Below are 26,713 nucleotides of genomic sequence, written 5' to 3'. Positions count from 1 at the left end.
TTCTCTACAGAATCTGCCCTTACATCTCTGCCTTCATCTTAGTTTTGCGTTGCTTTGGAGGTTTCCTTTGCACTGCCCTCTATTAATCTTCCAGAAAATCAGCTGTCTGATCACAAACATAGAAAATTACGTTATTCACTGAAATACCTTCCTGTCTCGAACTCCAGCACCTCAGCCAGTCACCTCCCTGTGACGGCACTTTATATCCATGGGGTCTTTTATAAGGATGAATGTCTTTTAATTAGACACGGACTGCGCTCATTTATGGTTATTAGAGGTGATCTGCAGATCTTTATTCAGCAAATAGCAGCTTTCTTACGGGCAACTTCATTGTAATAGCACAGCCAGCGAGCCAGAGCAGGCTCTGCAAGCAGCAAAGCACATGTCGAGCAGAGAAGCGCCGGGAACATGCCCGTGTTGGTGCCTTTCTTTTGTTCGCCGCTGTTGTCTTTCCCCAGTAGAGAAAGGAAAAAACATTGGCAGTAGATGAGTGGCTTTATTTTTTATTGAAACAGCCAGTAGGGGAAACACAAAGCCTTAATGTCGCAAAACGAGAGTGAAATTGTGTACGGAGACACGTATATCTGTATACGTGGGCAATGAAAGTATTTCACAATCGCACAGGTTGTGGGAAGACGCGTTGAAGACCCAAAGAAGACAAGAGGCAGGGGAGCTCCCGGCCCCGCGCTGAGCCGCAGCTCTGCTATAGTCTCATCTGTATTTCCAGCGATGTATAGCGCATCTGTCCTTTGCAGGGGTTTCTGTTGTCCTTTCCTCTGCCTCACGCCGCACCTTTGCACACAGTTTGCAGCTGCCGGGGTCTCTCCAGCTCACTTCTTCCCTTCACCTTTTCCTTCCCCGTGACTTTTTTCCAGGCTTGGTGCAGATGAGAGATGGAGCAAATGCCGACGACTCGAGGCAGGGGCTGCTCTGCGGGTGGGCAGGATCCTGCTCTCCACCTTCGAGGTGGTTTTCTGTCGGATGGAGTAAAATGACAGTGTTTAGCGGAGGACTAAGCAGGCAGAGTTGGGCTTTTGCCACATCTCAGGGCCAATCTCCATCCCCCCCCTGCACAGAAGCAAAGGCACAGCAGAGGAAAACAGGACCCGGTGTCAGTAAATGATGTTTCCACTGACCCTGCTGCAGGGCTGAGCCCCAGCCACACAAAGTCAATGGATGTCTGGCTCCTGCTGCTCTGGGGGACCTGCACCCCCTTGTCCAGGCTCTCAGGACAGAGATTTGGGGGGGTCTGACTAGTAGGGACAGTGCAAATCGGGGGCAGAAAGTCCCCAGCCCTGACACGCTGCAGAAGAGGGGATGCGGCATTCCCAGCCTTCAGATCAAGCCCAGAAATGGTGTTGGGTCAAAGCCGCTGGCGAAGCTCACGATTGCATCCCCGAGAGAGGGCTGGGGGGGCACCGGCTCTCACCTGCCGGCTGCAGCGCTCGGCACAGCTGGGAGGACGGGCCAGCCGGGGCGCGGAGCTGCCGGGCTATAAAACCCGGACACGGTGTTCACACACAGCAGCCCAGACCCGCCGCCGGCAGACCCCGCGTCCCACACAGGCACCGATGCTCGGACACCGCTCACCTGGCTTTTGCTGTTCTTGGAATCAAAAGGCCAAAGAGATGCAGCCTCTGTAGCATTTTCTGTTGCCTGACTGCGCTAAAAAGAAGGGGAGAGGACTCACCTTTCCCCTTCAATCTATGGCGCAGGGAAGAGAGGAGATGTGCAGGTTGAGCAGTTCGGGGAGAAATGGGGATTTGGGGATGTTTAGAGCAGATGAGAGAAAGATTAAGGACTGAGCCAGGAGCTCCTGCACCTCTTTGCTTATCTGGAGTATCTGCAGCCCAGCTGGAGAGGGGAATTGCAGCTGCACAGCACAGGATTAGCGTGATGCTGGGCTGCACGAGAGAGAGGAGGTGACAACCAGCACCGGTGGTGGGGACCGCAGGAGGAGGCACATCCATTGTCCCCGGCCAGGGGCAGAGGAGCCAGTCCAGTGGTGCTCAGGGGAACACCGACCCCAAGAGCTCAGCCCTGGGGAGGCAGGAAAGGGTTTAACAGCCCATCACAGCTGCCTGCGCTCCTGCAGAGCTTCCCGAAGGGATGGAGCTGGGCTGGGGCTGGAACAGCACCCAGGGCAGCCATGGGCACGGCCAGGGGCTGCTGAGCCCCCAGATCCTACCAGGGGACCCCAACCTGACCCTCCTGCACAGCCGCGATGAGGAGCTGGCCAAGGCAGAGATCGGGGTGCTGGCCACCATCCTGGCTATAGCCACCGTGGGCAACGTGGGGGTGCTGCTGGCCATGTACCGCCTGAGGAGGAAGATGAGCCGGATGCATCTCTTCATCCTGCACCTGGGGCTGACCGACCTGGGCGTCGCGCTCTTCCAGGTGCTGCCGCAGATGATCTGGGAGGTGACGTACCGCTTCCTGGGGCCGGACCCGCTCTGCAGGGCGGTGAAATACCTGCAGGTGCTGAGCATGTTCGCCTCCACCTACATGCTCATCGTGATGACGCTGGACCGCTACGTGGCCGTGTGCCACCCGCTGCGCACGCTGCGGCAGCCCGGTCGCCAGGCTTACGTGATGATCGGGGCTACGTGGCTGCTCAGCTGCCTGCTCAGCCTGCCCCAGATCTTCATCTTCTCCCTGCGGGAGGTGCGCCAGGGCTCGGGGGTGCTGGACTGCTGGGCCGACTTCAGGTACCCATGGGGAGCCCGAGCCTACGTCACCTGGACCACACTGTGCATCTTCATCCTGCCCGTCTGCATCCTCACTGTCTGCTACAGCCTCATCTGCTACGAGATCTGCAAGAACCTCAAAGGCAAGACGCAGAGCGGTGCCCCCTGCACGGGGGGGTCAGCAGCAGCCGCCCCTCCTGCTCCCTGCTCCTCTGAGAAGAGCGGGCAATGCCCCGGCGGGCAGCCCTCACGGGTGAGCAGCGTGCGGACCATCTCCCGCGCCAAGATCCGCACGGTGAAGATGACCTTTGTCATCGTGGTGGCCTACGTCGCCTGCTGGGCACCGTTTTTCAGCATGCAGATGTGGTCAGTGTGGGATGAGGATGCTCCCGATGATGGTGAGTAGCGGTGGGGATGCCGGGCTGCAGCCCTGGGCTCCCGAGGCACACAGCGTGCCCATCGCGTATTTAACAAACAAGAGCTGTCTGTTATGTGTCATTTTAAAAATCATGGGGAAGGCTACAGATTTACCCCCCAGTATCGTTCATAGAAAACAGTTTGCAGAGTCAAATCATTGCTTTCACCAGAAAATCCACTGAAAAGCAATGGCTTCTGACTGTCACCTGTAGGGATGTGTAAAGATGTTGTGTGAACATCTTTGCCATGTGGGGACTTGCTTCAGGAGCCGCTGTGTTTGGTGTGTGACTGCAGGAGGGTTTTGGTTGTGCCTGCTGCTCCCATCCTCTGCCGGGATGGCCTCGTGCAGCAGCCTGGCTGCTCGAGCGGGTCCTTCACACGTAGCACCGAGTGCCCGTAAGGCTTTTGCTGAGCAAGCTGCAGAGATTTCAGAAGCGCATTTCTGATTTCATAGGCTGACATTTTCTGGAAGTTTTCCGTAGCTCTCCTAGCCCGTTTGTGCGTAGAAGAACCTTTACCCAAGATTGAAAGGTCCGAAAGCTGCTGGGTCTCATCTCCCAGCGCTCTCCCTGAGGATGTGCTCCCCACAACAGTCCATCACCCACCTGCAACCTCAGCCAAGGGCAGAGCCCGGCTCTGCCTGCCGTGCTGCAAACTCTCCTGCCAAACAAATGCCAGTCAAATGGGATGGGAATGGGACAAACGACATGTGTCTGAGCCAAAAAGCTCCTGCCCGTTGCACACTGGGGAGCCTGCCCAGCCCATGCCCAGGGGATGTTTCATCTCTCTCCCTTGCTTTCCCAGAGTCCAGCAACGTGGCTTTCACCATCACCATGCTGCTGGCCAGCCTCAGCAGCTGCTGCAACCCCTGGATTTACATGTTCTTCAGTGGGCACCTGCTCCAGGATGCAGCCCGCTGCCTGTGCTGCTGGGGCAGCCCCCGGCCCCGGCTGCGGGGACAGGGCTCCACCGGCAGCCTCTGCAGCAGGAAAACCACCATCCTGAGCCACGGCCACCCCACCGGCCCCACCAACCTCCCCCTGCACGGGGGCAACGCCAAGGACTTCGACCCACCCTGCGAGGAAGTGGTGACCGAGTCGGGCACGCTCTAGGCTGCGGAGGTCCCCAGGCGCATCCCTCCACGGGGACAGCTGCCACGAGGTGTGACACCGTTGTTACTGCAGAGCTGTGACTCTCCTCACCTCGTAGCATCTCATTTTGCAGGGAGGTGGGTGCTTAACCGTGAAAGCATCACTGTCCACCTTGTCCTTGTGTACTTGCTGCATCTGCTGTGTGTGTGGAGGAGAAGGACGGAGCCCCATCAGCCTTTGCCCAACAACAGCATCCTCCTCCCTGGTACGTTAGGAAACCTCTCGCTGCCTGGCTGCTCTCGTCCAGAAATGCCTCACAACCCGGGTATCCGCCAAGGGACGCTGCGTCAAGCAGACTCAATCTCCTGGTGTTTAACAGCTGCCAGCAAAGCAGGCTGAGCACAGCAGGAGGCAACGTGGCTACATCTGCTGAGAGCTCCCTGCAAGCGAGTGACTCATCTCCCATCCCCAGGGCTTTGCTGGCAGAGCAGAAAATGCAGACACAGCTTTCCCAGGCCCTGGGGCACAGCACATGCTCCCCCTTCAGCTGTACAGCATCTCCCTTTGCTGCCAGGCTGCTGGAGCCGGACCCTCCGCCCTCCTCCCCGGGGCCGGAGCAAAATCTGTGGGGCAGAAATCCTGCTGTGCACAGCCCTCCTGCTAGTGCACAGCCGGATCGCACCGCGCTGGTGCCAGCATCCGACATACAGCACCGACACCACCGAAGAGCCGCTCGGAGCAGCCCAGGCAGCTCCTACCTCCCTCTGTGCCCCAGTACTTTCCGTCAGGTTTACTCACAGCCCCCAGCCGCTGTGCAGGGCTGCTCCAAGCTGTTCAGCAGCTGCTGCATCCCCTGCAAGAGCTGCTCTCAAATTGCTGCTGCTTTTGTCTTATTTAGCAGAGATTAAAGTGCCAAAACCACCCGGGGCTCGGAGATGGAGGGGTGGCCAGCAGCAAGCCGTGGCCTTGCAGCCCCCCGCCCTTTGCCCCACGTGTTGTGGGTCTCCCCGAAGCCGGTTTGTTGGAGAGGAAGGCGCAAGTGAAGCAGGCAAGAGCATCCTTTTGCTCTGGGAGTTGAGCTCAAAAGCTGCTGGTGGGAGATGTGCAAGTGCCCCAGAGAGCAAGGTACCGAATTCCCTGCAAGGTGGGTTATTCTCGCTATTATCTCAGACTAAATCTCTAAAGCATTTTGAAATCTTCAATTATTTTCTCTTTTTAATCACCAAGCATTTGAATCAGTTTCTCCAGAAACTCCCACTAGCTCCTTTTGACTTCATCTCCAGTTCCATAAACCCACCTCTCCTGGCCTTTAGCAACATTTCCCAGAGATTGTTTGGGGGTTTTGAACATTTTCCTTCATGTGCCCTTCAAGTTGGGCCAGATCTGCACAACGAGGTCACAAAACGAGGAATGCCTGACCCGCCCCGGGATCGATACCAAATCAATTGTCTCACAACCTTTCATTAAAGCTGCTGAGCCGATTTGAGATGCACTTGGGGCAGCTCCATCCCTGATGGTGACCAGGGGCTGTGCTGGGAGACGGCAGCTCCATGAGCCTCACAGAGCTCCCAACTACTGCACAGCTCCCTTTCCCCAGCAATTTAAAGGTTTATTTCTTGAAAAAAATCATTAAAAAGTACAGAATGATGCAAGGCAATGGTCCCCATTTGCAGCAGCAATTTGCCGTGGCAGAACGAGGGCAGCGAGTCCCGGCCACGGGTACCTGCTCTCCTGGACCTCAGGAGCATGAAGGTGACCTGACAAATGTCAGATAAATATTCAGCTCACAACCCCAAGCTTATCTCCGCAAGCTGGAGAGCCCCCAACTCATTTTTGTTTTTGAGAGAAAATCGCAGCGCTATACTCTAAGTTCCCTGGGAATTAAACCAATACTTAAGGAAAGTGCGAAATATGGTGTAAGACCATGGGAGAAGGGGGAGACGGTGGCGTGTGCCCCAGCCCAGGGCACTGACCCCAACTCCGCGGCTCCGCTGGGGAGCAGCCGCCTCCTGCCCCCGGGGGGCTCGGTGCGGGGACAAAGCAGGAAAAGCAAAAGGTGGGAGACAGGGAATATCATCCCTCCCCGCAAGAAACAGAGAGATTCCACATGCCTGCATTCATGTAGAAATTCGTGGTCCAGTCCTGTTCCTCCCAGAGACACCAGCAGCCAGCCCAGGTCCTCCAGCAAGAGGGGGGACATATAAATCCCCTGGGATGTAAATCCCTTGGGAAACCCTCAGCCATTTACCAGCTGGGCTGATGACTACGGCTTTCAGCCGAGATGCCAGCCAGTTCTGATGGGTATTTTGAAGACCACTGCATTTCCCTCACCAAATTACATCCCATTTTGAAGGGCGGGGCGGGGGGGATGTTTCATTTGCGTTCATGAAACAAAAAAAAGAGCCGTCACACAAAACTGGAGAGCCCATTTCAGCCTGGGCAGGAGGAACGTGTCCCTGCGCCATCCCTTGCTCAGCGGCCTTCAGGAACAGTGATGCATTTAAGCAGATTACCAAGCAAATTGTATCGGCGGGTTGGAGTGTTAAAGGAATAAAAGCTGGCAGGCATCAGCCCGTGCCAGGCACTGACCGAGGCGAGAGGAAGGGGAAAGAAAAGGAGAAAGAGAAGCCCACGGCTGCTGGTGGCTTTGGGCATCTCCCCGTCCCAGCGGGTTCTGACCCAAAATCCCACCGGCAGCATCTCGGGAGTCACAGCTTCACCTCGGTGTACTCGATAGACTTGGCCGCCACGGGGCTGGTGCAGGGCCAGAAATCCGCTTTCCTCTTTTTGGGGTCCACGTTGACGTAGTCTGCCCCTGTCTTCATGTTCTCGTAGTCCTCAGTGGAGCCCGGCCTGCGGCCTTTTCCCGGGAAGACCAAGGATGTGTAATTGAGATTTTCTTCTGGGCGAGGGCCCTGGAGAAGGAGAAACAAACCGGAGGTCGGGCACGGGCATCCCCGCGGGGTGACTTTGCCCTTGAACCCCCACGACAGCCTGCAGCCGCTCAAGGTGCCGGGGTTGTGCCCAGGGATGTCCCTGAGCCCAGGGGACCCTTCCCTCAAAATGGGGAGCGTTGCCTATGGCAGGTGACAACCACCCCCTCCAGCCTCACTGCTGGTATTTCGATCTGGTTCAATGAATTTTCTGCCCCCGTTGCTGCTCGGGAGGTCTCCAGGCTGCTTTTGGCAAAGGTTCCGTGCCCGCGGCCGTACCTGCGGGCAGGAGGGGCTGCTGTCCGAGTCCTCCGAGGTCTCTGAAGACGTGTCGCTGCTCCCTTAGAAACAGGAAAAATTACCGCCTACAGCGCTACTTGGAGGGGGTTAGAGGAGAAAAAAAAAAATAACCAGGGAGAAAAAGCAAACACACTCGAGAGTGAAAATTGAAAATGCAAAAGGCATCAGTGTGATCCCTCCCTGGCGAGGCCGGAGCAGCAGCGGCCGCTTGCTCCGTCTTCCATCCCAATGCCAGCGGGTCTGGTTAAGGAAGAGAGTACTGCACAAACGCAATACTGTACAATTATATTCAAGGAGAAACCGCCGTGGTTGTAGGATCCCCCTTACCCACGTAGGTCGGTCTTTGCGTCCCTTCCCCTCCGGCGGACGCGGTCGGAGGCTGCTGGGGCTGTGCCGCGGCGCTGCTGCTCGCCCGCCGGGTGCACCGATGGCTTTCTGCAACCGAGAGCTGAATTAGCTCCATCCTCCAGCCCGACACACCGCCCGGGTCCCACGTCACCTCCACCCCCGCGCCCCAGCACAGCCCCGCAGCAAAGCAGTGCAGTGCAAGGCGCTGGCACGGCAAAAATTAGTATTTTTTATCGGAGCGGGCAAACATCTATCAATTCAATTGCTGGGATGATTAAGTGCATGCCCTGTTCTCCCGTGATGAAGGATTCGAGTGTAAAATCACGCCATCAGGGCCTCTTCCTCAACAAATTCAAAATCAGTTTGACCCACTGGGCCAAGTGGAGCTTGTTTAGGTGCAAATGTGGGCAGCAGTTTCCCGTGAAAGATTTTCCTGCTGGAAATCATAGCTTCATCTGAATTAATATTTTGCAAATGGATTCTGATGGTATTTTTCCACCACTTTACTAACAACAGCAACAAAAGAAAATGTTTTTGAAACAGAGAACCAGACCCAGAACAGAGGACTCGGTTGTGCTTTACAAACCGGGGGTTGTTGAAGCTTGGGGTAAATGACTTTTGCTCTCTGAACTGGATGATTGCGAGTGAGAACAAGGAACAAAACAGGTAAGGCCAACAGGACAGTAAATTACCTATTTTCCTGCTGAGCATGATGTAAATTATCAGTAAGAGCAGACCATTTAGGATCAAGGTGACAGCTGAGATGGCAACAAGCACCCACCTGAAGAAGAGAAAAATATTTCGTCTGAGTGAAAGAAATAACCAAATTATTGTAAATCCTTCAAGTACTGTTGGACTGCCATTGCTTTAGACCAAGGGTTGCTTGCATAGTTCTCGGTTTCACTTTTTGTCTTTAAGGCGATGTGCCCAAAAATCTGGGGCTTCGTTTTCAAAAATGACTTAGTGCTCCTTGCACTTCATTTTTGCGCGCCCGTCTTAAGAAGGATTTTCGAAAGCCGCATCGCCAGCAGAAGAGAGAAGTCACAAACATGGCTCCTGCTCAAACCACAAGCCATTTATCAGGCTGTGAGTCCCCCACACGCAGCTGCCCAGCGAGAACACAGCACTGTCCCCAGCGGCGGGGACGTCCCCACGCTCCATCGCTGCTCCGGGACCACGGCACAGCATCCCCGCCGCCAAGCGAGGACCGAGGGCATGGTGCGGCTATCCGTCCATCTTAGAGCATCTCAAAGCATCCCCCTGGGTGCAGGAGGGCTGCGATGTCGTACTCACCACTCGCAAGTGCTCATCCTCCCTGCCAGGCGTCGGTGCGATGGCCGGCAACGCGCTGGAGGTCTCGGGGGGGACAGAGAGAGGCGGGTGACCCTGGTGACAATCAACCAAAAAGGGTCCCACTGAGCTGCACGCTGCTCCACATCAAGATCAGGCTCATCACTTGAAAGCAACGGTCTGACATTGCAGATGTAAAATAAAGATTCTTGCTGTACGTGCAAGTCCTACACGGCCACGGACTGTCCCTGCCGTTATCGTTGAGCTTAGTGGTTTTATACACTGCCGCCTCGGTCATATCTGATACTTGACTGGAGCTTCTGGGCTCCACCGCGAGGGACAAGAACTGAAATTTATTCTTCTTGCTTCAGTCTGCTCTCACATTTCTTGGAAAAAAGAGACCCGTAGAAGAAAGTAACCCAAAGGAGGCCACGGGTTTGCTGTCAGGCACTTGCATTGGTCAAGATCCAGCCAGAAAAGTCAACACCTCTGCATTTGAAACACCTCAGATTTAATTTTAGGTGAGCGCTTAAATCCTGTTGAAGTTAAGCGGACTTAAGGCACATAATTAGAATACACATATGCCTGAACTGGACCCCTTGGCTTGGGACTTTTAGCCGTAACATTCGAGACATTTATAACAAAGGACGGCGATCGCGGGCATTCTATTTGTGAGCTTTCATTGGCAAAAAACCACTAAATTTTCACTCAATGCCTATATACTTACTGTTTATAAATGGCTAACATAGGGACTATCTTCAGCTAAAGCTTTGATATAATGATTAAAGATTAAAGGAGCTATAATAATATGATAGATAGATAGATAGATAGATAGATAGATAGATAGATAGATAGATAGATAGATAGATATAGATAGAACAAAGGCATGATCTATCCTATGGATCAGATTCTATAATTTCCTCTATGACCTATTTCTAAGAGTAATTCATCAAAAGCTTTTCCAATAATCTCACCAATCTCCTGCGAAACTCCACTTACCCAAACAGCTTGGCAACTGCTAAGCTAAAAATCCATTTCTTGCTGGAATTTTTCCCCTCCCTTATTGAACTGCTCAGTCCCCAAATATCCTTCTCAAATGGCTCATTTCCTATTGTGGGGCAGGAGAGTCTGCTGCAGCAGATAGCAATCTGAAAAATGAGCTGTTCAAAAGGAAATTGCAAAATAACACCCAAATCCAAACATCAGTAGCAGGCAGCTTCTTTGCTGAGATGGGGTACGGCAAGATTGAAGAGGCGATACGCATACGCGCCTTGAAATATTTGTTTTGAAGATAACAGCGAGTAAGAAGCTGGCAGCACATGTACTTTTTTGGTCTATCAGGTAATTTGTTGTGAGCCTCCCCCCCCAGCATATTATTAACCCTTTCTCAAGCAAGATGCTCTATTGAAGTCAAGGCTTGTAAAGAGCTCCTGCTCGGCTGGTGGAGAATTCAAGGTTTCAACACTCAATCTAAAGGTAAGCAAAATCACGGGAATGCCTCAAACTATTTTAATCCCATTTGAGTCAGGCCTTGCTGCCCTAATCTAAGACTAAAGCTCAGGCTGTACAACCCCGCTGCGTTCCGAGGCATCGCGTGCAATGGCCGGGGAAATGCAATATCCAGCAGTGTTTTACCTGGGGAATCAGAGCTTTCTGCACCTTCCCTGCCCCGCAGGACTTGGGCAGCCGGACCCGTGGAGGGCGCAGGAATTAAGGACATTTCGGCAGCATTTTTGGGCCGGCGATGCGGACACGCTCGGTGCCGGATGCGGTCTCGCTCAACCCCGATGGCGACGGCAGGAATGAGCCCACGCGAGGTTCCATGACGCTCCCTTGGCTCATTTAAATAAATTTGGGTGTTTCTCTGCTGTTCTGCATCCGCTTCTGATCCGGGGCTGGGGATGCTGCATCCCCCTGGGGCAGTTCTGCCTCCTGCTCCATCTTCCAGCCGCTTTGTACTAAAATGCAGCTGACACTTGGGTGGTGGAGCAGACTGGTCCCCGAGGGCACAGAGCTGGCTCAGCCCCCAGCAACTCAGCTGCCACCCAAAAAGTGCTCTGGGTGCTTCCAAGCAAAAGTCTTCTCTAGGGGTAAAACACTGTAAAGCATAAAGGAGAGGGGCCGAGAGCTGGGCATGGTTTGGTGTCTGGGGGGGGTGAATGAGCCTCCATCTGCCCATTTTCTGGTCAGTAGTAACTTGCTGTATCACTTAATAGCAGTGCAGAATCGCAGATGTATTCTTGTAGGTTCGCAGCAGATTTGGGGAGCGCTGGGGTACCGCTCCATAGGAACTGATTTTACAGCCCTGGCGCTGAAGCAGCGGTTTGGAGCTGGAGATGCAGCAGCAACATCTCCATCACCCCCAGGCTCCCAGAGAAATCCCCGCCGGGGACAAAACATTCCAGCATCTCCGTGAATCCCGCTGGATTTTCTGGTTTTGAGAAACTCAACGTACCCCCAGGAGCTGCATCCCGAGTTGGGGTCCCTGCCAGGTCCCCCATCCCCTGGGACTGTCCCTCAGCTCCATCACAAGGGGATGTGAATCCTGCTTTACCCACAGTTTCTGTGCCACGGGTAAATATTTAACTGAAGCTTGCTTGGTTTTATTTTTTTTTTTGAGTGTTTGCTATTGCAGGATTTTGCCCTTTCAAGTGCTCAGTGATGTTAAACAGATGAACAGGTGGAAGAAGTATTTGATAAAGAGCGAAAAAAGGCTTTTTGGAAAATGCTACTTGGGTGTGGCTTGAATCAGAGCTAATCGTGGAAGTGGCTGAACTAAAGGAAATATAAAAAAAGAACACAGATAATATATTTTTAGCCTGACAGCAGGTTTCTTAAAATGAGTAAAGCACCGTGCACCGAGCTGGCAAGGGGCATGTCTTCCGCACAAGGTGGATAACCTATTTCTAACGTATATGGGGGTCAATATGTAAAGCTGGATGGGGTAAGATACACTTTATGACAGCTGCTGCCTGCAAGTAACACAGGACTATATATAGGCCATACATGACTTACAAGACCTGGGATGTTTCTGTAGGTCACATTTCATTACAGAGTCTTTCAAACACTGAGAAATAGCTGCAAGTGCGTATGAAGCAAAATCTTTTTTCACAGTTTTCTAGACAAATAAGGCCAAGTCTTGCACTGGCTCCTGAAAGAAACAAGAACTTGACTTGAAATAAATTTTTGGATGTACTTTTAAGGGTTTGGGTTTTAAAATTACCTTTAAAATAGCTAAATAAAAGCAGAAGTAGATTTGCTTAACTTCAAACATTTCTAAACGAAGGGTTTGGCTTCTTTATTTCTTTAATCTTCATATTTAATGCTGAATCTACCGTCACGAGTTTGCAGATTATCATGATCCAATTGGGGGTCTTTTCCAGTAAATAAACTATCTTGCCTAAAGTACTTGGCTCATCTGTGCTACAGCTCACACCCACATTTATCTCAGAAGCCCAATGACCCTTCAGGCTGGATTTTCTTACAGGATTTTCCGGTTATGAACCCCGTCCATAACATTCGACTCGCTACTTTCAGCTGATCTGGCACTTGCTGCAATTTGATTTGTTTTAGGAAGTTTTGGGGTTTTTTTAATCCCTTGTATGAAGAAATGACTAGGACAAGAAGAGAGGACGGTACGTTAAACTGCAGGGAAATAGATAATAACTTTGTATAAAAGCTACTCGGAAAAAAAAAACCTGCAGCTGCCAACCCGAGCATGGGGAAACGCAGGGAATTCACACGGGACCTGGCAAAAACGGCTCCATCCGCCACCAGCGCCGGCTCTGCCGTGCCCGCGTCTCCACGCTCCCGCCGAGCAAACCTTTAATGAGATTTTTTTTTTTAAGCTTAATCTCCTTGCGAAGCTGCCAAAGGAGGAGCCCAGCAGCAGCTCCCGGGGATGGAGACACGAGACCCCCCCAGGAGGAGACACCAACGGGTTTTTTCTCAGGCCACCCCCATTCTCGGGGTGCAGGGGCCCCCTTGGGCTCACAGCCCCCGGTCCCTGTGCCTCACCGGCAAGGGCTTTAATTTCCTGGGGCGAGGACTTTAATTAGATAAAATAGCCTAACCGAGATAAACGGAAATTTGATTAGAACCATGCAAAGGGTAGAAACCCCGTTACCTACATGAACGTTACCTACCAGGTATAATAAAACACCTCCCTGTGTGCCACCCGACACCAGTTACTACAATGCCATAAATGTGGAAAATAACCACAAGAACAGCACAGCATCCGTGTCGGAGAGACGGTGGCAGCAAGAAAAGCCTCGCCTCCCCCCGCTTGCCTCCCCTCTGTACCTGAAGGCTTGATTTGTTCATTAGCGGTTTTTTTATTTGCATTCACAACGGCTTAATGAGACGGCCGTGCTGTGTTAAACGAAAATCAGCCCATTCATGGCTGGAAGGCAACATGTCACTGTCGCCCACGCAAAGCCGCTTCTTCCCGACCCGGCTTTGCTGACGGTTTGAAAGGGAAAGTTGCAGATTCCCACCCAGTTCATCACTGCTGATTAGCCTTTGCCTTTTCAAGTTTGTTCAGCAGCTGCCTGATGCTCAAAAACCATCATTTTCTGTGCACCCCCCTGGCAGCTGTCGGGGTGTGGGGCACCCCATGGCCATGGGCAGGGCCCAGGGGGGCTGTGGGGCAAAGCAAAGGGGAAACGCTCCCCCTGGCGCATTCATGGCATCATGGAATCGTTCTGGTTGGAAAACACCCTCAAAATTGTCAGGTCCAACCGTTGAGGCTGTCACTAAACCATGTTTTGGGGGGTTTCCATCAGGTCAGCTGGGCTATGAGATTCCCAGTGGATAAGGGGCCAGCAAAAGGATGGAGACCCCATTCTGCTCCTGCCGTGGCACCTTCTCTGTCCCCAAAAACAGCGACACAACCCCCTGCCCAGCGCCCGCCACGTCCCCGCGCACCATCCTGCTCCTCCACCACCAGCCCCTCGCCCACAAAAACAAACTTGACCCCACTGCCCCTGCTCTGCCTCGCCTGGGATGTGGCCAGTGATTCATTTCTCGCTGCCAAAGCCCCGTGTTGACATTCGAAGGGGTGTTATCGCGGGCGCTGCTGAGGGTGTACCTGTTGGTATAAGAACGTTGCCGCCACGCTGTTGACACCCGCAGAGCCCAGCCGAGGCCAAGTCGTCGATATGAATCACCTCCTCGTCCTCCTCCTCCTCCTCGCCATGCTCTGCCTCTCCCTGGCCAGTGGGTTGAAAAGGTAAGGGGGTGCCCAGGGTGCACCCCAGCTCCCGGGGCTCTCGGGGGGGCTTTGCTCCCAGGGTCGGTGCAGTGATGAGCTGCAGAGCTGAGCTCCCCCAGCACGGACACCCTGCAGCTGCACGGGGACGTGGGGACCGCACGGGGACCACACAAGGGTCACACAGGGACCGCACGGGGCTTTGCTGGTTTGTTCCCATCAAACTGTTGGCTCCGTGGCTGCTTCCATCCCCCCGGACAGCCGCCAGCAGCAGCAGCGGCTGCAGCGAGGTCTGCGGGATGAGCTGCCGGCTGCAGCCGAGGGCTGTGCAAACAGATGGTGCAGAAAACACCGGCGTGACGTCCCCTCTCCCAGCCTGGGGGTGCTTTTCTTTCACTCACATTAAGCTCCTGCCCAACCCATTGCTATGATCAGGCCTGCGCTGGGCCATGCGGGCTCTCCTGCCAGCTTTACCCTTGATTTTCTGCCTCCTAAACCAGATCAAATCCCCTGTTGTGCTGTGGCTTGGCTAGGAAGTGTCGCCACGGGGGATGCGCGGATACACCTGCATCCTGGTGGCACTGGGACCCTCAGCGGGGACGTGGGGACTGCGGGACATCGGTGGCGCCCGTGTCCCCAGCCCAGTGACCAGGACCTTTGCTCTGCAGGGTGACCCTGACGCGGCACCGCTCTCTGCGGAAGTCGCTGCGGGACCGCGGGCAGCTCTCCCACTTCTGGAAAGCCCACAGGCTCGACATGGTGCAGTACAGCGAGGACTGCGCCGCCTTCACGGAGGCCAGCGAGCCCCTCATCAACTACCTGGACGTAAGCGCGGTGGCACCGAGGGCCGCGGGGTGCTGAGTCCCGGCAGCGTGCTGCGGACACCCCAAGAGCACATTATTCATTCGCATTATTAGTCCCCAGTGCCCAAATCCTTCCCAGCAAGCTCGCCCTGTTAACACACACCCCGCAGCCCCTGCCCCGGCGTGCCAGGGCTCGCTCCTGCCCGCTCCTTTGTTCCCAGGAATGTGACGATGGCAGGGGACAAGGGAGCGCATTCATGGCAGGCCCTGCCAGCCCTCTCGCAGCCCTCAGTGCTCTCGGGCACACAGCGGGGACACAGATTTCCTCCAAAACTCCACACATCACAGAAGAGCCCAGCACAAAGGACACGGAGCCAGAGGTGGAGGGTGTTCCCCAGGCTCTTCCCGCGCCCCAGAGCGTGAGGGTCGTGTCCCCAAAGCCCCTGCCACTCTCTGCACCCTGCGGATGAGGGTCCCCTTGGGGCCCAGCCTTCGTGCCGAATCCAGCAGGAAGAGGATGGTGCCCGTGCCCGTCGTCCTGCCTTTTGTTCTCACCTTGCCTTGTTGTTCCTTAAATATTTGACTCCTTTTATTTCACCTGGCACGATATGGCCTTGACAGATCAAACACTGCCCTGGTGCCAGCCATCCCCTGCACCGAATCCCATCAACTCTCGGCAGCCACCCTGGCACAGGGTCCCCTTTGCCGGGATTAGTCGGCGTGCCGATGGCTAACAGCCCCGCTCTTTGCTAGATGGAGTATTTCGGGCAGATCTCTATCGGGACCCCCCCCCAGAACTTCACCGTGGTATTCGACACAGGCTCCTCCAACCTCTGGGTGCCGTCCATCTACTGCGTCAGCAAAGCCTGCGGTGAGTAGGGGGGTCCCCGACCAGCCGTCCTCCCCTGCCGGCCTCAGTGGGACCCCGGGTGACACCCTGGGGGTGTCCCCAGGGAGGCTGTGGGGTCACCAGCACACACCGCCCAGGGACCCTGGGGTCCTCCCTGCTTGGCTGAGCCTTCCAAGGTGCACACACACAACAGAAACCGGGGGGGGTAAGCAGAGGGAGCCCCAGCAGGTTGGTTTGCTCAGGCGCAGGCGGCAGTCACACCACCAGCACCGTCAGCCCGCGGGAGCTCTCGGACGTGCTCTTTAGGCCGTTCTTATGGGAGAGCCTTTAAACAAACAAGCCCAGACGATAGCACATAATACAGCTTCTCAGTGAGGGGCTGGGTGGCACAGAGACCACGGGGTGGCTCCGGGCTGGCTGCCCGGGGCTCCGCGGGTGACAAGGACAACGCTTGTTCGGGCTGTCAGCGATGAGACGGCCCCGGCGAGTCCAGCCCCGCTGCCCTGGGGACACGGAGCATCTCTGAGTAGCCCCAGGGCTCCAAGGTGCTTCCAACAGAGCGCAAAGGGGGTTGGGGAAAATAGCTGGATAGAGCAGTGCCCATGGGGCTGTGAAAGAGGAACAGCAATGCTGATCTTCAGGTCTCGTAAAAATATTGCACAAGCTAATCCCACTCCCCTTAGCAAACCTCATGCCCTCCAGGCAGATTGAAATGGGGTAAGTTTGATCCCTTCTCAAAACGCCTTCATGCCCTGTTGCCTCCCAAGCAGCTCATTCCCTTGGCAACGTGTCCGGGACACAGGCGTTTCGGCGATGCCTCGTTGCCCCATGGGTTTGCTCGGAGGCCGGACCCGGCCGCCAGGCACGGCAGGGGCTCCTGGCACCCCTGGCAGATAAATAGCACTTCTGGTGACAGCTCCCATCTCCTTCCCCAGCCAAACACGCCAAGTTTCAGCCGTCACAGTCCAGCACGTACCAGGCGATAGGGACCCCTTTCTCCATCCAGTACGGGACCGGCAGTTTGACAGGGGTCATCGGATCTGACCAAGTAGTCGTGAGTCACCTTTGGTTTCTCCTGCTCTGGACAACGTGCCTGGGACTTACCTACAGACTCAGCATCACCATCGAGCATCCCCCTCCTCCCCGCAGGTCGAGGGCCTCACCGTGAACAACCAGCAGTTTGCAGAGAGCATCAGCGAGCCGGGAAAAGCCTTCCTGGACGCCCAGTTTGACGGGGTCCTGGGGCTGGCTTACCCCTCACTGGCCGTGGATGGGGTCACCCCTGTCTTTGACAACATGATGGCACAAAATCTGGTGGAGCTGCCCATATTCTCCGTCTACCTGAGCACGTACGGACACGGCTTTGCTCCGAGCTGTTGCTTATGCTCAGGCATTGCTTTTGGGGGGGGGGCTGCTATGATAAGGATGTTTTACTGAGATAGTAAATGGGGTTTTTTTTGTACCACACTGAGTATCACAGGAATAAAGCAAATGGCCCTAAGCATTTGTGGGAAGAGTGTGGATATAAATCCACCCATTTAAATGTGATGTAAAAGAGCGAAAATCCCTCATGTCTCCTCCTCCCTCCAGGAACCCCGAATCCTCGCTGGGAGGAGAGCTGCTCTTTGGTGGCTTCGACCCCTCTCGCTTCATGGGGACCCTGAACTGGGTGCCAGTCACCCATCAAGGGTACTGGCAGATCCAGGTGGACAAGTGAGTGGCGCTGGGCAGGGAGAGAAGGGTTGGCCTGGGGTGTGGGGACAAGACAGATCCCTCCTGGTCCTTTTCTCTTTCCTCCTCATCCAGCATCCAGCTGGCAGGGACAGTGGCTTTCTGCGCAAACGGCTGCCAGGCCATCGTGGACACTGGGACGTCACTCATCACAGGTCCCACCAAGGATGTCAAAGAATTGCAAAAGTATATCGGTGCCATGCCTGTGGATGGAGAGGTAAGAATGAGGATGGGGAGAGGAGCAGGCAAAGCCCTGGGACCCTCACCCCACCAGGAGGGTCCTCCCGTGGAGCAGCCTCACTGCTGTTTTGCAGTACGGCGTGGAGTGCAGCAACCTCAACGTGATGCCCGATGTGACCTTCACCATCAACGGGCTCCCCTACCTGCTCAGCGCCCAGGCGTACACCCTCATGGTACAACTGCGGCTCCACTGCTGCCACCACCCCCAGTTCCCACCCGCCGGCTTGGAAAAGTGGCTCTGGAGACAAGGGTGGCCCTGAGCCACCCTGGCAGCTGAGCCCCATGTCCTGGTGGCTGATGAGCCCCATTGCTTCATGCACGGGACCCATAGTCACCATTCCTGCGTATCTCCATGTGCACAAGGCTTTGAGCTCATCCCAGCTTTGCCCTTCTCCTTCCCCAGGAGTACAGCGACGGCATGGCCTTCTGCACCAGTGGCTTCCAGGGCATGGACATCGCCCCTCCCTATGGACCCCTCTGGATTTTGGGTGATGTTTTCATCCGTCAGTTTTACTCCGTCTTTGACCGTGGCAATAACAGGGTGGGCTTGGCTCCCGCTGTCCCTTAGGGTTGTGACATCCCGTGGGGCAGGAGGGGAATGGAGCCACTGGGCTGCTGCCCTCGGGCAGGGCAGGGGATGTCACCGCTGCATCAGGGTCCCCAGAGGTGATGAAGATACCCGAGGACCTTGGCTGAAGAGCCCACCTGAAGTTTGGTCCATGCCAGGAAGCCATTTCATAATGAATGTAAAAAAGTCTCCAGCACCTCTGTGATCTGCTTTGCAGATTCTCTTTTTTTTTATTATTTTTAAAAAGAGTCAATAAAAGCTTTAATAAAACAAAGCCTGCCATGCTCGTGTTGTGATTAGCACAGCAGTAACCCTGCAGATTTCGCCTGGGATGAACTGGAGTGTTAAATCCTCCTTCCCTGGCCCCTGCCTTCCTCCCTGGAGGGCTAAAATCCTTGGTCCCCCCCTGGCACTGCCAGAGCTCAGTGTCACCGGAGTGTCCCTGCTCTGGATGCAGCCTCGGTGCTGCAGGAGATGCTGCTGCCCCTGGGCAGCGCTGGTTCTGAAAGGTCAGCCTCTGTGGTCCTTAGCTGGGATTTCCACAAGGGAAGAAGAGAACGCTTGGTCCAGGTAGAGCAGAAAGTCCCCGGAGGTGGCTGTGGGCATCCCCGAGCATCCCACCGAGCCCAAGGCGATGGCTGCAGGCGGGAGCAGCAAGTTCACGGGGAAAATGTGGCTCTTCAGCAGCCTGAGCTGGTGCCGATAAACAAGAAGGTGACAATAAGACTGGAGAGACCCAGGGGCTGTTTCTGTGCCACAAAACTCCCAGAACAACATGTGATTTCCAATGAATTTTGCTTCCATCCTTGGGATGGGGGAGTACTTGCAAAGACAACGTGATCGATGGGTGCTCAAAGCAAGAGAGGGCAAACCAGCTGCCAAGCTCTGCAGCCAGTGGCTGAGGGTGGGGATCCGGGGAACTGGGGGGGAGTTTGGGGGGACTAGGGGTGCTGCCAGCCATGGGGCTCCCCGTGAGTCACTGCGGCGCATGTGACTTGCTGACAGTGCAAGGGATGCAGGAGAAAGCACAAGCAACAGCAGCTCGCGCATGATGCATCCCCAGGCACACATGGAAGGCAGCGAGAAAGGGAAGCACAGAGAAGGGTTATTTTTATCGGTGCCTTTGCTCAGTTTTCCTGCCTGACACTGAGCCAGGCCCTGCATCGAGCTGGCGTCGACGTGCCAGGGTCCCCAGGCTTCATGGCTGCTGCATCCTCCCCAGACTGGCGCAGACATCAGGCTTGGGGCTGAGAGTGCTGGAAAACTCAGGTCCGGTTGCAAACTTTGCAGCTCAGCCTTGTCATTTGCAATAAAGAAAAATATCTTCCTTACTCAGAAACATTGATTGTGCCACTGACCAACATACGGTTTCTGTAACCGGTTCCTGTATTGACTTCACCTCAGCTGCGCTTTCCCCAGGCAAGACCCAGATAAGGTGCAGAGGCAGCTGGACAAAGGTCTCCTCTCCCTCTTCCAGCTTAACTCTTAGCACTCCAAGGTGCTGCTGGGCACCAGCCCATCACCGCAGCCATAGGCACGGGGGGAGCATCCAGATCCAAGGGACCGCCCAGTGTCCCCAAACAGCAGCGAGAGGTGGCCCGGCCTGGACTTGACCAGGACGACTCCGCTGCCATGTGCTTTTGGGGTCCCAGAGGATGCCATGCCCCCTCGGCAGGTTTTGAGGGGTCCTCTCCAGCCTTCATCCCAATGCACTGCAGATGCTCGGGGGATGTCGCTCCAGCAAATACTGAGCATTCAAGTAGGGACCGGCTGGGCTCCCGCCGTCCCCCGGGGAGCAGAGGTGGCCTAACAGCTGTAGGAAACACTTTGGTCACTTGGACGCCTTTTGCCTTCTTCCTCTTCCCTCACTCTCACTGCCCTGTGAGCCTCACTGCAGGGAACACCCCGTCCTGTCCTTGTCCACGCGAAACTTTCCTCTAGACATGACAGTCCTCAGTTGGTGTTTCATCATTGCCTAGCTGCGAGATCTTCCTCATAGTCACAGGGCACGAAAAGCATGCTTTTTTCCCCCAGAATTGCTGACTTGGTGAAGCAGCCAGGACAGGACTGTAGCTGTGGTTGCGGGAGGTGCTGAGCAGCGCGCTGGCCATTGCCTCTTCGCCGGCGCTCGCGCCACCTTCATCCGGGGCGAAGCTCACACGGCCGCACCGGGAGCGGTAGGGAGGGCAGGAGCTTTGGGAAAATCCCTTTTCTTGTGAAATCAAACAAAAGCCCGAGGCAGCGCTGAGCTAGGGCTGGGCACCCTGGTGGGTACGGCCCCTCCCGCCCGAAAGCAGAAGTGGCCGCGGGCATCGGGTACAGCAACGCAACCGCAAACCCCATCTCCACCGGCGTGGAGAGCCATCAATCATCTGACCGGGTGAGCAATGTCCATCCCACCGGGCTGGGGGGACACGCGGAGAGGAACGAGGGCAGAAGTCGCCCAGGAGGGAGCCTGGACAAAAGATTCTTGCTGCAAGGGCAAAGGTGAAGCAGCACGACGCAAACAGGTTGAAAACAGGGATTAGGAGAGACCCGCTCCAGGGAAACATCAGCCTTTTACCCAGCACCGGTGAGAACTGGCTCAGGTGCTTCTCCTCCCTCATGCCAGCACCTCCCAGTGCCTGCCCTGGGGTGGGGGCAAACAGATTTTTCTGGCCAGACAGGTCTCCAAATTACACCTGGGAAGGTGAAGGAGAAGGAGGAGGGTTTTTTTCCTGCTAAGCGCAGCGATCTTCCCTGAGATCCCACTCCGCTCCCCCCTGCCCCTCTCCTCCTGCCTGCGAAAGGAGATGAAGATAAACTGACCCCACAGCCCCTCAAAGGGACCCCGGCCCCTCCGCTCCCCCCTCTGCGCCGCACTGAGCCCCCAGCCCCACCTCGTCTGCCCCCGGCCCCCCGCTGTCCCCGGCTCCCGCAGCCGCTTATCCCACCGCGCGCTATCGGAGCTGCCTGAGCAAAGTCCAGGGTGGCTCCCGCGGGCTCTGGGGATGCTGCCGATAGCCCCGCTGGGCTTTTGTTCTCAGCCCTAAATAATCCCCTGGCAGGAACGCAGATAAGGCGTCCCGGGGAGGTGGGTAAAGGGTATCAGGGGGATCCTGAGCAAGACGAGAGGTCAAAAGTCAATCCCAAACCGCACGGGGCGAGGGCAACCTTGCTCTCTTTCCTTTCTCAGCCCTCAAGCTGTGACATCCCAGCACCCGCCCGCGGCTGCTCCGCCAGCTCCGGAGGATCTCGGGCCCTTTTTCTGCTGATGTCACACAGGGCCCCGCAGCCGCAGGCGGGAGCCAGCGCCGGGGCGGCCGCTCTGCCCCGGATCCTCCTCTCCCGACTCTTCCCTCCCCGGGACGCCGGCTGGACGGGAGCCCAGAGCCTCAGCAGCCCATCAGACGGATGCCCCGGCAGGTGAGTGCGCTGCCCTGCGGCCCTTCCTGCCCCCGGGACCGTGGCTGAGCAGGGGACCCCCGGAGTGACAGGCGAAAATGTGGGGAAACTCCATTTTGAGTTTAAAAACGCCCAGCCTCCAAAAAAAGCCGTGTGGTGCTGGTAAAAAGACTGGAAGGTTTGTGCACGCTGAGGCACGAGGCTCTGCCCGTGGCAAGGATGCTGCCCGTGCCAGGCTGGGGGGCAGAGAGGGTGCGGGAGAGCCGGGACCCCACGGCCGAGAGCCGCCCTGGCAGGGGCGATGTGCCAAGGGCTGGCCAGCGCATCGGGGAAAAATGCAGGGATGAGGCTGTCGGTGAGTGTTTCCATCTGCGCCGCGGCCGCTGCCTGACGCTGCCCCACGGCCGGGGCTGCTGGGACCACCCGAGGACGCTCGTCCCAGCCTGGGGAGGGGGTTTGCTGGAGGTGCTCAGGGCTCCTGTCTGGGTGGGTGGGCACGTGGGGACGCCAGGACATGCCGGGGACGCAGCTTTCGGGTGGCATCCCTGGGCTGGACTCAGGGCATCCAGGACAGTCCAGCTGGCCGTGGTCCCTTTAATGAATGTAATTTTCCCCAGGACACCTGGTGTGTGTCGGGTTTAAAAGCAGAGACTGCATTTTTGAGGGAGAGGGAGGGAAGCTGCTCGCAGCAGCTGTTAATGCTGATGATTCGGTGCGGCGCGGCGGCGTGTCTGGACGTGCACCGGCACCTCAGGAGCCAGTCCTGGGCGCCGCCGCGGGACGGGATTTGCGTGGGGGTTTCTGCCCCCACCAACCGCTGGGATGCGAGCGCAGCAGGGCGCTGGCACAGCGGGGACACGTTGGGGACGCTGTGGGGACACGGTGCGCACACGGCGACATCCGGGGCCCCCGACGGCCGGGGTGGGAGCAGAGAGAGGCCGCGGGGAGCAGCGGCTGCCCCCACACCGCCACCAGCACCGCACCGGTAGCCGGTCCCATCCCCGCAGCCGGGTGACCCCCTCTTGTCCCGCAGGGCCCGTCCATGGACGCCAGCAAGAAGGTGGATCTGAAGATAATTATCATAGGAGCTCTGGGGTAAGGAGCGGCGCTGGCGATGGGAGGGAAGCCCCATGTGCGCGCTGGCCTGGGAGCCTGTGGGTGTGCAGCCCTTGTCCTTGCTGCGACTGACCCTTTGAGCCCGGCTTTGCTGGGCAAAGCCTCATCTGCATCCCTTCCCTCCCGCCAGCGTGGGCAAAACCTCCCTCCTGCACCAGTACGTGCACAAGACGTTTTACGAGGATTACCGCACCACGCTGGGGGCCAGCATCCTGACCAAAGTCCTGGCGGTGGACAACACCCCCCTGAAACTGCAGGTGAGCGGGGCCGCGAGCCTGATCCCACGGGCATGTGTGTCCCACCGTGTCCTGCTGTCCCCAAATGCCTCCTGGTGTCATGAGGTGGGGCACTGGCTTGGCAGGGCCTGATTTTCCGCGTCCATGAATGATACCGAAGCCTCACACAAATTTTGGGGGCCTGGCACTGCCTGAAGCTGGTCCCTGGGGCTTAACAGAGCACGGGGCTGCAAACACCCACGCTGCTCATGTTGTGTGTTTGTACCCGTGCCCTTCTCTGCCCTAGATCTGGGACACAGGGGGACAGGAGCGATTCCGGTCCATGGTGTCGACCTTTTACAAAGGCTCGGATGGCTGCATGCTGGCCTTCGACGTGACGGACAGGGAGTCCTTTGAGTCCCTGGACAACTGGAGAGATGATTTTCTGGAGAAGGTCATCCCAAGGGAGCAAGATTTCCCCATGGTCGTGCTGGGGAACAAAATCGACATCTGCGATCGGCAGGTAAGGGTGGAGGAGAGAGAGCGGGGTGAGTGGATTTGGATGCTTTAGTGCCCCAAAGTCTTACGGGCGCTGATCCTTCGCCCGCAGAACCAGCCTCCTTGTGATGCTCATGTGAAATCCAGGGCTCCCAGGCGCGGAGCTGCTGGGGACCTTTCGCCGCCGAGACTGTCCCCACTGCAGGCGGCAGGAATTAAGCATCTCAGATTGCTGCCTGCACCCTGCCGTCCCGCGCGGTGCCGGGATGGGCGAGGAGGGTCCCCGCTGCCACCCCTCCTGCGCAGGGCTGTGTCGTGGCTCCATCCTCCTGTCCCGCAGGTACCCAAGGAGATGGCCTCAGCCTGGTGCAAGGAGAAAGACATCCCTTATTTCGAAGTCAGCGCCAAGAACAACATCAATGTTGCAGAGGCTTTTGAGACTCTCGCAAAGCAGGCGTTAATAACGGTGAGTATCGCGCCCACAGCAGGGATTCGGGTGGGAGCCGGACTCAGCCATTCCCCCAAAATGATCCGGCAGACCCTCCCAGCCCACGCTCTGATGTAGAACATCTTCCATTTATAACACGTAGGAGAGCCCCGGGAAAGAGAAGTGCATCAGTGTTTGGTTTCTTAAACCAGATTTTAAACCGGTTAGAAATGAACAAGAATCGCTGCTGCTCTGTGCCGCGGCGATGGCGTGCGGCAGCGCGCAGCGTACCAGCACTGTCCTCTAGCGGCCACCCCACGGGGACCTGCGTGTCCCCACGCCAAGCAAGCGGGGTGGCCCTGCTGCTCGGCTGGGCCGGGTGGCTTTTCCCTGGATTTTGTCTTTAAACACGAATCAGGACTGAACCTGCGCTCCCAGGTCCTTCTGTCCGTTCAGGCTGCTAACGTCACTCACCCTTTTTCCCCCTCTGTTTTTTTTCCAGCATAAAGGGGTTTTGGAGAGTTATTTAACCAACTCCATCAAGCTCACTCCCAACGACAAGCCCAAGAAGAGCTGCTGCTGACCCCGGGCACGCTGCCGCGCTCCGGCCGTCCTGCCCGGCCCAGCGCCCCGCGACGCTGCAGCCCTGCCCGGGGGGTCCGTGCCCCCCGCCCACCCCAGCAGATGTTGGCCAAGCCAGGGCACAGGACGGCCACCACTCGACACGCCAGGGCCACACAGCTGCTCATCCCAGGACTCGCTGCTTCCCCCGTCTCCAGAGCTGCTCTCCCAACCCAGCAGCCTCCCAAATCGCCGCCGTGGCCCCGTCCCCCTCGACCCGCTGCCATCTGGCACCCGAGCGGGTGACACCCCTGCGGTGACGGTGCCACAGAGCCAGGCTGTGCTGCTGGTGACTTTCCGGAGACCGCGACCTTGGCCCCATGGGCGACCATTCCCGGCACACAGACTGGTGGTCCCTCAGGGTGCCCACGTAGGGGCTGTGGCGGGGGGAGCAGTGGGGCTGGTGGCCACGGGACAGGGCTGAGAGCAGCCGGGTCCCCTGCCGGGGTCAGCCGCTGTGCATGCAACCGTTCTGTGCCTCAGTTTCCCCTGCTGTCATGCACACCCACCTATCAAACACCTTCCACTACACTGGTGAGGATCCTCAGTAAGGCACTTTGTTAGGGATTCTTTAAAACAAAAAAAAATTAAAGATTTCATTTTTATTTATACACGTGTCACAAAACACTCCCGTGGTCCAGCAGAAGGAGGACAGGGTGGGGGCTCCAGAATCTTGACACCAGCTCCGGACTCGGTGACACCAGCTGGGGACAGCACCCACCAGTGCCAGCGGCAGCGCACGGGGCCAGCGGGTGCACGCGGACAGGGTGGAACCCGAGCAAGAGCTGGGGGGTGCGGGGGGCCGCGGTGCTGTAATTACCCTGCCCGTCTCCAGAGAGGCACGCAGAGGTGTTCCCACCTCCCTCCTTACACAACGCTCAGCCTGTTTATTTGAGCAGCCAGCCAGGAAAGGATTTGTCTCTTAATGTCTGGAGGAGAGGGGCATTAACGATTCCTTCCCCGAGCTCCGTATGCACTTTTCCCCTGTATCCCCAAGGCAGCCGGACAACAGCATCTCCCCAGTACCGACGGGTGCAGCCCCAGCCCCCGGGCAGCCTGCCCGGAGCCCTCCCCGTGCCCAACATCACTGGGGATGCAGCGTCCACCCCGGGCTGAGCATCAACCCCTGCGCTCGGCCACGTCTGTTTGGACAGCGGGTGTTAAAACACCGCCCGTGTCAACAGTGATATTGTTTCTAATTATACCCCTTCTCCGGCAGCAATCAGTGCTGGAGGCGGATAAAACTCCACCTGTTTTATCCCAGTGAGCCACAATTTGCACACGCGGAGCTGAACGGGTCAAACACACCACTCGGCAGAGCGGGCGCTGCCTCGGCCGGGGCTGAGCAGCCGCTGGTGTGTGCCCGGCGCTGCCGCCGGTGCTGAAGCCTGTGAGCCCAGGAGCCGGAGCCAGGCGGGAGCTGCAGGTTGGCTCAGGGTCTGCCCCTGATCGGGCTTCCCTGGGCAAGGCACAGCCAGGGTTACGTCTCAGCACCCAGTTGAGCTGGGGTCAGACCTTCGACTGCAGGCACAGCTCGCGCCAGAGCCCTTGTTCAGGCTCCAAGACACCGGGCTTTGAAACAAGGCGCATGGAAAGTAGCAGGGCCTGAGCACTTGTGTGGCCACCCAGCATCCTTCCAGAGACAGGAATTAAGACTGTGTAAGCGATCGTAACCCTGGGAACTGGCAGGATCTCTAACAGCATCACCACCCTATAGAGACCCCGGCTAACGCACCTTGCAGATGTGCAGCACCAAGCTGGAGCCGCCTGCAGCCATCCAGCTTTTCTTCTCCCTCCATCCCTCCCAGGGAGGAGCATCCTTGGGGTCCTGCAGCCCTGGGGTGGTTGGGGTGACCCTGGGAATCCTCCCCCACGAGTGACGGGGACAGTGAACGGGGTGGCACCGCGCCAGGCAGGGTGCTGGCAGGAGCGGGCAGAGGTGCGAAACTGGAAACGCTATCCCGCGGCCGAAACGTGATAAAGGA

The 26,713-nt window shown here is 56.8% G+C and overlaps 4 protein-coding genes across 5 annotated transcripts; 3 read left to right on the top strand and 1 right to left on the bottom strand.

Annotated features, from left to right (window-relative positions):
- Positions 1–830: 830 nt before the first annotated feature.
- Positions 831–9,086, bottom strand: RHEX (regulator of hemoglobinization and erythroid cell expansion). Its single transcript, XM_065649729.1, has 6 exons — positions 9,070–9,086; positions 8,469–8,557; positions 7,756–7,863; positions 7,408–7,469; positions 6,916–7,110; positions 831–974 (listed from the first exon to the last, which is right to left on the bottom strand). The coding sequence occupies exons 1-6, from the start codon at positions 9,084–9,086 to the stop codon at positions 831–833; spliced, it is 615 nt and encodes a 204-aa protein (XP_065505801.1).
- AVPR1B (arginine vasopressin receptor 1B) lies at positions 2,110–4,216 on the top strand. The gene is made up of 2 exons (XM_065649595.1): positions 2,110–3,085; positions 3,909–4,216. Exons 1-2 carry the CDS (start codon positions 2,110–2,112, stop codon positions 4,214–4,216), a joined length of 1,284 nt encoding a protein of 427 aa, XP_065505667.1.
- Positions 9,087–14,225: 5,139 nt separating the features above from the next.
- Positions 14,226–18,467, top strand: CTSE (cathepsin E). Of its 2 annotated transcripts, none has more exons than XM_065649508.1 (9): positions 14,226–14,283; positions 14,928–15,100; positions 15,832–15,949; positions 16,864–16,982; positions 17,078–17,277; positions 17,519–17,641; positions 17,735–17,876; positions 17,974–18,072; positions 18,303–18,467. In XM_065649508.1, exons 1-9 carry the CDS (start codon positions 14,226–14,228, stop codon positions 18,465–18,467), a joined length of 1,197 nt encoding a protein of 398 aa, XP_065505580.1. The 2 variants fall into 2 exon arrangements, with proteins under 2 accessions (XP_065505580.1, XP_065505581.1); XM_065649509.1 differs by having other exon boundaries at positions 14,226–14,296; positions 14,944–15,100.
- A 3,265-nt stretch (positions 18,468–21,732) lies between these two features.
- RAB7B (RAB7B, member RAS oncogene family) lies at positions 21,733–25,286 on the top strand. Its single transcript, XM_065649601.1, has 6 exons — positions 21,733–21,872; positions 22,885–22,946; positions 23,098–23,224; positions 23,490–23,705; positions 24,021–24,146; positions 24,610–25,286. The coding sequence occupies exons 1-6, from the start codon at positions 21,861–21,863 to the stop codon at positions 24,688–24,690; spliced, it is 624 nt and encodes a 207-aa protein (XP_065505673.1). The 5' UTR covers positions 21,733–21,860; the 3' UTR covers positions 24,691–25,286.
- Positions 25,287–26,713: the final 1,427 nt, after the last annotated feature.

Source organism: Caloenas nicobarica, chromosome 21 (assembly GCF_036013445.1).
Source record: "Caloenas nicobarica isolate bCalNic1 chromosome 21, bCalNic1.hap1, whole genome shotgun sequence".
NCBI lineage: Eukaryota > Metazoa > Chordata > Aves > Columbiformes > Columbidae > Caloenas > Caloenas nicobarica.
The sequence above is the reverse complement of the archived record's forward strand: the minus strand, read 5'-3'. Positions and strand labels throughout refer to the sequence as shown.

What these genes read in the sequence shown, in the direction of transcription:
- AVPR1B (XM_065649595.1), top strand. Translation starts at nt 2,110, where the DNA reads ATGGAGCTGGGCTGGGGCTGGAACAGCACCCAGGGCAGCCATGGGCAC. An exon ending in TGAGGATGCTCCCGATGATG is followed by an intron (nt 3,086 to 3,908) that starts GTGAGTAGCGGT and finishes TTGCTTTCCCAG; the next exon opens with AGTCCAGCAACGTGGCTTTC.
- RHEX (XM_065649729.1), bottom strand. An exon ending in GCAAAGACCGACCTACGTGG is followed by an intron (nt 7,470 to 7,755) that starts GTAAGGGGGATC and finishes CCTGTTTCTAAG; the next exon opens with GGAGCAGCGACACGTCTTCA. An exon ending in GCAGCCCCTCCTGCCCGCAG is followed by an intron (nt 7,111 to 7,407) that starts GTACGGCCGCGG and finishes CTCCTTCTCCAG; the next exon opens with GGCCCTCGCCCAGAAGAAAA.
- CTSE (XM_065649508.1), top strand. Translation starts at nt 14,226, where the DNA reads ATGAATCACCTCCTCGTCCTCCTCCTCCTCCTCGCCATGCTCTGCCTC. An exon ending in CCCTCATCAACTACCTGGAC is followed by an intron (nt 15,101 to 15,831) that starts GTAAGCGCGGTG and finishes GCTCTTTGCTAG; the next exon opens with ATGGAGTATTTCGGGCAGAT. An exon ending in CTGCGTCAGCAAAGCCTGCG is followed by an intron (nt 15,950 to 16,863) that starts GTGAGTAGGGGG and finishes CTCCTTCCCCAG; the next exon opens with CCAAACACGCCAAGTTTCAG.
- RAB7B (XM_065649601.1), top strand. An exon ending in ATTATCATAGGAGCTCTGGG is followed by an intron (nt 22,947 to 23,097) that starts GTAAGGAGCGGC and finishes CCCTCCCGCCAG; the next exon opens with CGTGGGCAAAACCTCCCTCC. An exon ending in TCGACATCTGCGATCGGCAG is followed by an intron (nt 23,706 to 24,020) that starts GTAAGGGTGGAG and finishes CCTGTCCCGCAG; the next exon opens with GTACCCAAGGAGATGGCCTC.